This window comes from Pseudorasbora parva, chromosome 15 (assembly GCF_024679245.1).
Source record: "Pseudorasbora parva isolate DD20220531a chromosome 15, ASM2467924v1, whole genome shotgun sequence".
NCBI lineage: Eukaryota > Metazoa > Chordata > Actinopteri > Cypriniformes > Gobionidae > Pseudorasbora > Pseudorasbora parva.
In genome coordinates, this window is record NC_090186.1 from 30,991,085 (window position 1) to 31,001,679 (window position 10,595).

At 37.7% G+C, this 10,595-nt stretch overlaps 1 protein-coding gene across 1 annotated transcript; it reads left to right on the forward strand.

Annotated features, from left to right (window-relative positions):
• The first annotated feature begins 1,547 nt into the window (after positions 1–1,547).
• drc1 (dynein regulatory complex subunit 1 homolog (Chlamydomonas)) lies at positions 1,548–10,514 on the forward strand. Its single transcript, XM_067417681.1, has 16 exons — positions 1,548–1,776; positions 1,901–1,988; positions 2,948–3,060; positions 3,207–3,390; positions 3,517–3,654; positions 3,818–3,904; positions 3,987–4,109; positions 5,876–6,015; positions 6,338–6,472; positions 6,554–6,890; positions 8,833–8,922; positions 9,141–9,236; positions 9,331–9,443; positions 9,531–9,683; positions 9,783–9,885; positions 9,965–10,514. Exons 1-16 carry the CDS (start codon positions 1,646–1,648, stop codon positions 9,974–9,976), a joined length of 2,043 nt encoding a protein of 680 aa, XP_067273782.1. The 5' UTR covers positions 1,548–1,645; the 3' UTR covers positions 9,977–10,514.
• The last annotated feature ends 81 nt before the right edge of the window (positions 10,515–10,595 follow it).

Genomic DNA, 10,595 nt, shown 5'->3' on the forward strand with positions numbered 1-10,595 from the left:
AAAACATGTATGCAATTCTGATTCGCCAGGGACGCAGCGACCTGCGCCCGGAGGAGAATCTTTAAGAAACCAATTAGAGACCAGCTTCAGGTCACATGCTGCCCGACGATTTATGGACTGAGATAGACATCCATTTGTCCGGCGTCCCTCGCCCATGAAACCGCATGAAACATTAAAAAACATATAAAATAGTTTTTTTTTATTAAATGCTGAGGCTCTTAATTACCCACTCATACATCATATGAGTAAACTATTTTATTTTTATTTCATTTTTATATAATTTTTGTATACATGTATATTTCTGGAATTGTGATGGGGGCGGCGCCCCAGCGCCCTCTATTGACAAGCCGCCACTGGGTCCAGGATATGTATGAGAGCAGTAGGACAGTGGTAAGGTGTGCCGTAGTTGAGACAGAGGACTTCACGGTGAAGGTGGGACTGCATCAAGAAACGGCTCCGAGCCCCTTCTTGTTTGCGGTGGTAATGGACAGGCTGACAGATGAGGTCAGACAGGATTCTCCATGGACTATGTTTGCGGATGACATTGTGATCTGTAGTGAGAGCAGGGAGCAGGGGGAGGAAAGTCTTGAGATGTGGAGGTTTGCTCTGGAGAGAACAGGAATGACGGCTAGCAAGACATTTGTGTGAATGAGAGGGAACCAAGTGGAACAATGAAGTTACAGGGAGAAGAGGTAAAGAAGGTGCAGGATTAAAGTACATAGGGTCAACAGTCCAGAGCAATGGGGAGAATGGAAAAGAGGTGAAGAAGTGTGTGCAGGCAGGTTGGAATGGGTGGAGAAAAGTGTCAGGTCTGTTGTGTGATAAAAGTTGTATGGTTTGGAGACAGTTGCACTGAGGAAAAGACAAGAGGAAGAGGTAGCAGAGCTGAAGATTTTGAGGTTCTCTTTGGGAGTGACGAGGATGGATAGGATCATCAGAGGGACATCACATGTGAGATGTTTTGGAGACAAAGTTAGAGAGGCCAGGTTGAGATGGTTTGGACATGTTTAGAGGAGGGATAGTGAATATATCAGTAAAAGGATGCTGAGAGCTGCCATGCAGGCAGGAGGTCAAGAGCAAGACCAAAGAGGAGGTTTATGGATGTAGTGAAGGAGGACATGAAAGTCGTCGGTCTAGATGGAGGCAGATAATTCGCTGTTGCTAACAGCCGAAAGAAAAAGAAGATATAGCCTAGTCTACAAAGTGTTTATTGTAAGTTTCATGAATCATAAAAATAATTCATAATACTATTATATAATTATAAATATTCACAATAATAACATTCATTGTTATTCATGACTAATAACATACAATTTGTAAAGATGAAAAAAATATCAAAAGATAATCGTCAAGGTGTAATGGTTATTCTCCCTGATATATTTCCCATAGGCTATACCTTTATTTTGAAACAGAACATGTTAATTTTACTGTACTTCAATTTGTTTGTTTCTGATGTTCAATGATATACAGTAGTTTTATGCAGCAAGTTTTACTATGTGGTCTTGCAGGATCAACACGCGGCCACTTGGGCTGTATCATAGCAACGCTATTGTAAACAATACTCGGCGAATGGGCGCAGTATTCTCTCTTTCACCTTCTCTTCATGTTTTAATTTTCTGACTAGTGATTATTAAAGCAACTGAACATGCAGCTACCCGAACCTTTTGCAGAGGATGAGGCAGAAGAGCATGGGCCATCTGTTGAGTCTACAAACCAAGAGGAGAGAATTATAGCCCGTCGCCTCCGCATGACCGCACGAAATGAGGCCACAATACGGTAGACATTTTATCTACTCATTAGCTCAGAGTCAGTTAACCCTTTTTCTTAAAGTCAGCAAAACGTCTACTTCTCAGATCTTAAAGAAACTATACGTGCAATGACACGCATCATTTTTTTGCAGCCAACAACTTGGTGAAGATTCCCATGAAAAGGAGGATATTAAAGAAGAAACACGGATAAGTCAGAAGGAAGTAGAGCAAAGTGAAAGGGTCAGTAACGTTATATATTTATAAGAACATTATATTTGAAAACATTTCTCAAATAAATTCTGGATGCCTTGTCAACAGCACTTTCAGGGCTTTTCACAGACGGCAAAAGATTGACAGCCTCTCCTTGCACTTTAAAAATGACTGACAATAATTTAGGAATCAAATCAAATGTAACACTCTTATGGAAATATAATTAATAATATATTCCAAATCAAAATAAGACTTTGTTTACGAAACAGGCCAACGATTTCATAAATTTCCCTTGATAAATAGGGAAATACATTATATTTCAATATTCCTATAAAATATTAGATATTATAAAAATCTTACCAATTACTACTCCCATTATTACACTTATTTTTTTAATTACATGTTGCCCCAAGAACACATTAATATGCAAATTAGATGTTTTCAATAATATGCAAATGTAGATAACGTTACATTGTATAGAATCGGAAAAACCTGCTTATGGCCATTTCATACACATATTGCATTAAGCAAAATTATATATCGAATCATTCTGTTATATCTTCCATAAAATAGTTGATAATAATCTTTGTACTTAATTGTAAAATCCTGAAACCTAAATATTGATTTTGCCTATCCATGCCTTTTTATTTACTCTACATAACATGGATAACATGAACATAACATGAATAAAAGTTTGTTTTCCAAAAATGTTATTTTTCCATTTTTTTGATCTAAACAATGTAATGACACGGAAAAATACAAAATACTGGAGAATTACAAAACTTTTTTTCCCCTGGTTCTCAGGAGGATATATTCTGTTTAATGATGGTCTGTTCAGATAATTGACATTATCATACAAAAATATAATAACTGTGATGACACAAGAGAGTATTGTAGTTTTGAAATACTGATTATTGTGCACTTAAGGTACACTACAGTGTAAGAGGTAGATTAAATTTTCAGGAAACTGCCCTCTCTTCTTTTTGCAGCACATGACAAAATTAAAAACTGATGGTTTAGAGCTGGTGACCAACATTCAGGTAGCTGCAGACGCCAGAGAGTCTGACAGGAGAACAGATCAAGAGGAAGCATGTCGACTAAGGTACATGCAATGAAACACTTTTTTGTCTCCATAGACAATATCACTAAAATGATTTTACGCTGGGAGAAACAAACAAAATGACAATAAGCCTTTGAAATGATGCCCCTGTGACATTTGTATTCACGCTGTCATTTGATTGTGTGAAGGAGAGAAAAGCTGGAAAACGAAGCCAAATCCAGTCAGGAAAAGTTTGAAGAGATCACTCGCAAATGGACGGATGCAAAAATGAAACAGACCCCGCTAGATCTGAGAGATGCTCTGAACAACCAGCAACAACTCTGTGAACAGATTATAGCGGACAAGAATAAACTGATCAATGAGCTACAGCAGGTAAACACACACTTGCAACAGATTTATCAAGACATAGAGTCTCTAAATAAATTAGCACTTCAACTATGCAGCATATTTTGAATGATTTCAGAGTTGAATTGGTTAAGGTTGTTGTTTTTTATATAGGAGCTGAAAGCAAGTGATGATCGCTATGTGAAGGACCTGAAAAGACAGGGTAATGACATAGACCTGCTGACTGAGAGGATGGAAGAACAGGTCTCGATTCTAAAAAAGTCATACCGGGAGGACCTCCAGCTGATTGAGGTGTAATACTGCCCCCTGCTGGCTGGAGGCCATTTTTGCAGATATAAATCTTTATTTGGCTTAAAAATAAATAAGCTATTACAACATACATAATGGAATAAGTATGAATGCATAGGTGTAATGTTTTCAGTCATATACAATTTATTTTCTATGAACATTAAAGAACTCGTTTGATGAGGAGAGGAGAATGTTGCTAACCAAACATAGGAAGAAATGGGAGCATCAGATGAAGGAACGTAGTGAGAAAGAGGTATAGCATGTTACATATGTAACACACACATACACAAGGGAGTAAATCAAGTATAAGTTCTATTGATGCATTTTCTCTGCAGCTGAGGAACATGATGACTGGTTTAAGTCTCCTTGAGGAGTATGAGGACTTGCTGCAGAAACTAAGGGTTCAAACAGCTGAAGAATACAACACAGACAAAATTATATTAGATACAGAAGTACAGGTGAGTTTTATATGGGTATAATTATGAGAATAACTCTTATACTGCTTACACGTAACTATAAACTACAGTCCCTGACAAAAGTCTTGTCGCTTATCTATTTTCTCGAAATGCCTGATATTAACCTGACTTTTAATTAATTAATTGGTGTTAGAAATAGCTCATATGAAAAGCTAAAACCCTCCCATATGATGTTTAATGCACTGAAATAAATAATGTTCGCAGAAAAAAATATTTAGCATTTAATCAAGACGGAAAGGTCAAATTTTGGCAAGACAAAAGTTTTGTCGCCTATACAGAAATCGAACAAATTTACAGCAAATACAAAAATATGTCAGCAAATTAAGTTGTGGTGCTGTGAGATCCAAATTGAATATCTTGTATGACTTCCATGAGCTTGAAGGAATGCATCCATGCGGTTTGGCAAGGATTCATACAATTTATTGATGAAGTCATCAGGAATAGCTAAGAAAGCAGTCTTGCATGCCTCCCAGAGTTCATCAATATTCTTTGGTTTCGTCTTCCATGCGTCCTCTTATATCCTACCCCACATATGCTCAATGATGTTCATGTCTGGTGACTGGGCTGGCCAATCCTGGAGCATCTTGATCTTCTTCGCCTTGAGGAACTTTGATGTGGAGATGGAAGTATGCGATGGAGCACCGTCCTGCTGCAGAATTTGGCCTCTTTTATGGTTGGGAATATAAGAGGTAGCTAAGATTTCTTGGTATTTTAGACTATTGATGTAGCCTTCCACCCTGCAGATCTCTCGCACACCCCCATACTTGGATGTAACCCCAGACCATGATTTTTCCGCCACCAAACTTCACTGTTTTCTGGGTGAATCTCGGATCCATTCTGGCTCCAGTAGGTCTCCTGCAATATTTGCGGCGACTGTGGTGTAATTCAACAGAAGATTCATCTGAAAAATCCACCTTCTGCCATTTTTCCAGCGTCCATCCTTTTAGCAGGCTCTGGGCCTTGGCAAATGCCACACGGTTTTTCAATTGTCTTTTGTTTAGTGCTGGCTTCCGGGCACTGATTCGACCATGGAGGCCATTTCGAGACAGAATCCGACAAACTGTTCTGGTTGACACAGGGGCTTCAGATGACCAGGTCTCGTGGAGCTCTGCTGCAGTGGAAAATGGGCTGGCCTTGGATTTTCGAGCCAACAAACGGTCCTCTCGAGCAGTTGTCTTGCGGGGTCTGCTTGACCTGGGCTTGTCAAAAACGTCTCCAGTCTCTTCAAATCTTTTTTTTATCCTCTGTACTTGACACTGAGACACATTGAAGGTGTCTGCCACATCAGCAGTGGATCTGGTCTTCAGCCTCTTGATAATCAAAACTTTAGTCTCAGGGTGAATCTTAGGCATGTTTGCAGAGGTCTAGTTGCAGTTGATGTGAAGGTCTAGTGTACTGGGGTTCTTTTTATACACACTTGAGACCTAATTGATCCATTATTAGTCACAGGTGAATCTCATATGACAAGGTGACAACACTTATGTCTTTGCAAAAATTGACTCAATGGGCTTTACCAAGCTGTGAATATTAGAATACTTTTTGAAAGTTTAGTTTTTCACTGAAACATTATCATAAAAGCTGGTGGGATTAAAATGAGCAATTTCTTGGAAAAAAAAATCTTGATTAGAAATATATTTCAGCGGCACTTTAGGTCAATTTGTACACAAGCGACAAGACTTTTGTCAGGGACTGAAGATACAGTAATACTACAGGTATGAATAAAACTCTGCTTTTGTGTGTCTGTGCAGAATTTAAGGAAGAAGGTACAAGAGATGAAGTTCAACTACTATTTGAAAGAAGAGAAACTTCAGTACAAATTTGAGTTGCTAAAGAAAAGAGAGGAAGAGAACACCATTTTAAAATCCATACTGAAGAGGAAAATAATTAGGTATCAACATTTTTGCAGGTTAATCTTAGTACACACTACCATTCAAAAGTTTAGGGTCAGAAAGATTTACACTAATAATTAAATATAACACTTTTTTAAATCAAAAGTGACAGTAAAGACCAATCAATGTCAAATAAATGTGGTTCTATCAAAGAACCCTAAAAAGTATCATAGTTACTAACAAGTTACTTTAGACAAAAAACATATTATTTTAGGTTACTTAAGACATTTTGGGATCTATAATATCTTATTTAGTCTGGTAATCTCACACTGGTGAGTAGTTTTCTTGACTTATCTTTAGAATTTATATGAATTTTTTCAGAATGCAAGATGTTCTCAACAATCTTAAGTCCAAATGCAGCAAACAGGAGAAACAGTCAAAAGCAGACAGTCAATCACTGAGCAATGACTATGCCCGCATCAAACAGCAGTACAAAGACATGCAGAAGAAAGCGAGGTGAGCAAACCTACATGTATTATGACCTAAAAAACACATTGAGATTCCCTGGACGTACCTTGTGTTTGAATGTGTGGGCAGGCACTTTGCAGCGCTAGATGCCGAGCATTTTGAGAAGTTATGGCTGATATGTGAAGATGAGGTTAAGGCCCTGGCACACAGGGCACTGGAGACAGACCGAATTCTTCACGAGCAGCAGCTGGGTCTGGCTTGGGTATCTCCTCCGGTCCCCTTCATGGAACGCTCCGGTCCGATCAAACAGCAGACCATCAGGACAGCCACACAAGCTGCTGCAGATACCCTGCAAGAGGAAACAAGAGAAAATTTAGTAGAGGGATCTGAGAGCCTAGAGAACACTGGAGGTGGAGTTAACAGGAGAACAATGAAGAGAATTCTGGAGCTGCTATGTGATGAAATGGTGAGTGTGTGTTTGTGGCTGATTCTTTAGTTAGGGACACCTTTGGCTGCTTGAAATCTTGAAAATGTCTATGTAAAAAAAAAAAAAAAAAAACATATCCTAGAATACAGAGTCTTTTGGGTTATGGCCTCAAAGTTATTGCATGAAATGGTTATAAGCATGAAGAAGAAGTTTTTCCTTCCTTTTCTTCCTCATTTCTTCCTTATTTTGATATATATCAGAGTGAAACGGCTTCTTGAACAATATAACATTTAGGGGAGGGGTTGATTTTGTCCATGGGGAATTGGATTGTTAGATGGTTGTGGTTCGCTATTGCTGTGATGTCCCGCCCTCATGCCAGTAAACACGTCATCAGAAAAGGGATGTTGTTACAAGAGGGATAGGACGTTATTTTTGAGGATTACGAGGGCGTATGAATAAATAAAAAAAAACATATGTGCATGGATATATCATTTATGATAAATACTGCAATATTCCATGACAAAATAAGAATAATAAATTTTGATTTCGTAGTGATTTTGTTTTGGTTACCCTCATTTCATTCCAAACTTGTATAACTTTCATTCAACTATATGGAACACAAAAGAATATATTTTATAATGTTTAAACATGTTATAATGTTTTGTCCATGTTGTAAAAGTCAGTGGTGTCCATTGAAGTTTTAGACCCTATTTTGTTATATTTAACTCCTAATTTCAACAATGACAATGACTATAAATCTATAATAGAAGGGAAGTAAAAAATTCTGGTAGGGAACAGGCCTGAAATACAGATATTTTCTACCCTGGTTTTGAGCCTCTTTCATTGAAGGCTCGGATTTTATGGGCGTGCCGCACTGAAAACTTGGAAGTAAGCGCCCACGGCTAGGATTGAATAAGATTTTCATATTATTATGAGCCTCAGCTTCCCTTCAGCATCAGTACATGTGGGAATTGTTTTGAAAGTGTGTGGGAAACGGCAACGGGAATGATTCGTCCCACAGCGCTCGCAAAATGCTTTTATCAACACAATGATTTATCATTATATGAATGTTATTTTTTATTATTTGGCCCGCCCAATTGGTGAACATAAAGCATGCATCAATAACACACTCACACAAGCCTAATGCAGAGTCAGACAAATCAGCATGTTCAAAACTTTGCGATTGTATTTTTCCTTCAAATATCAAGTCAAGAGTGAACAACGCACATCAAGAAAGGTATGTTATTTCACTATTTAAGACAGACAGCCAGTTTTAGTAGCCTGTCTGGAAAACACATTGCTCAAACATGTCCAAGTCTGATCACAAATTGCACCATAATGAACCAACAACACCTCAAATAAAGGATTCTCCAGCCTGTGACTGTGGAAGTTCTGTTCAGTTAGAAACGTACACAATCAATAGATATCAAACGATCTGTAACAATGCAATACTAGTACATTTTTACATGGATTAGTGTATTGCTTCATTCATTCATGTAATCTCATCCTGTCTGCAAATCCAGTCTCTTGTCTACAAACAAATCTGTGGTGAAATGAAGGAATAAACGCACAATGTCTTCCCCACGTGAGCTAAATATATTCATTAAAAATAAGGTTCATCCATGCATTCATAATATTATAATCTGAAAAAGCTTATGCGGCATGTTTATTGCTTAGAAGATCGATCCGGTTTAGCTCTATGTAGGCCTGTCATGTCAGGCGTGAGTCGGTGGGCGGGGCTACAGAATCAGGTGTTCCTCTTCTGTTGAGGCGTCACAGCTTGACACATTCTGAGATCGATCATTTGCTGGGCCTGGAGTCAATAAAAGTTTTTCTTTGACTAACAAGGAAGTTATCAGAATTTTCTTAATTCATGACTTTAAACCTACAACAGACATGTTTTTAAAAAATCTATTTAAAAAATCACCATTGCATGTATGCTCTTTATTTTTAAACTATTGTGATATCATTTCTCTCTCAGGGGTTTCTTGTAGAGAGTAAACTTCTAAAACTGTTATCTCAACTGGAGAAGAATGAACAGTCGCTTATAAAGCTAGATGCCATTTTCTCAGTAAGTACAATTATTATTTTTTTATTTTTTTATTAGCATTGTTATTTAAAATGCTTAAAAAAAGAATTTAATCAAATCTAACTAACATTTTATTTGTGAGAAGCAGAAGTAACAGAGGTGCATAGATAGTGACTTTGAATAATGTCTTGTAAAAATGAACCACACAATTAGGCAAAAATGTTTGAATCAAAAAGTTGCACTTTGTTTTATGCACTCAGGCAATTGGGATTGAGAGCGAGGTGGATGCATATAAAATGGCTGAGTTCTTTATGAATTACAAACAACATGGTGGAGAGCAGAGGGAACAGATGGAGGTAAAAGTTGATTCCATCACCTGAGTTCCACCTCTCATTGTGCCACTCTGGAATCATAACACAACATGTTCCGCTTCTCTTTTGTCCTTGTTAGGAAGAAGAGACAACCAGTGAGCAGGGAGAATCAGTTAAAGAACCCTCTGACCTCATCCATCATAATGAGCTACTAGTAGCTCTGAAAGATTTTACCGCCCAATACTGCAGACGGTCAGTGCACTTCCACCATGTTTCAAACCTAAACGTTTCTGTCATCACATGTTCCTTAAAATCTGCAATATGGTATTATGTGTCCAGTGATGTTCAGGTCTCGCAGAAGAGCAGTGTTTTGGGGTTGGAGATGAGAGATGACTCAGAGGATGATGCATATTGGGAAAGCATAGCTAATGTCATGCCAGAGTCCAAACTCAAGCTCTGGAGTGCTCTAGATACAGCTCTCAACAAGTACCAGTAAGTGTGCATGTCATACTTTACAGCATATTGCACCCATATCAAGAACTATATTTTTGACTTAAACCTGTATTAGTAATGATGATGTTTTATCCTCAGTACTGCACTGACTGAAAGGTCTGAGCTTCTGGTGGAAACGCAGAATGTACAACAACAGAATACTGAGCTCAGACAGCTACTGCATCTTTATACTTCCTCCAAGGTGACTGGGTGTGTTACATGATATTAAGTTTAAGTTTGGCTTTTAGCTTCAAATCATCTAACTTGATTTCTCCTGATAGGCCAGTGGCTGAGACGGAAAAACAGACCACAAGAATGAGGCAGTTCCCCATGTGATATACCTGAGAAAAATAATGCATCTACATGATGGAAATATAACACTGTTCAAGCTCCAGTTATGGGAAAGAAATAAACCATTTTCAACACAAAAATCTGAAAATATTAATTTTAAAACCTGAATTGCTAAGTGTGTAAGTAGTGGGTGGACTGCAAAGGTAATGAGAATTTGTCAATTTTATCAACTAACTCAATTTACTGCACTGCAGTTACCACTTTAAAACACTAGATGGGGATATTTCTGAATAATATACCCCAAATAAAAGCACTGTATGCGTGTAATACCATTCTGTGTGGGACAGAAGGACACAGATAGATCTGGTTACAAGTGTTAATGTAATAATATAACATTTTATTTTAATTCATTGGTTATTATTGTAAAAAATCCCATAAGTTATGTGTACATTTCATTGCTGTTCATTAAAATATATATGCTAATTGATTGTAATCATTCAGGTTGAATATAGTGTTGCTATTGTGGCATATATTCAATTAAAAATAGGGGCATAAAGATATATATCATTCATGTTTATGACTGCGTGTGCGTGAGATTGCAATGGGCAACACATTGCAACA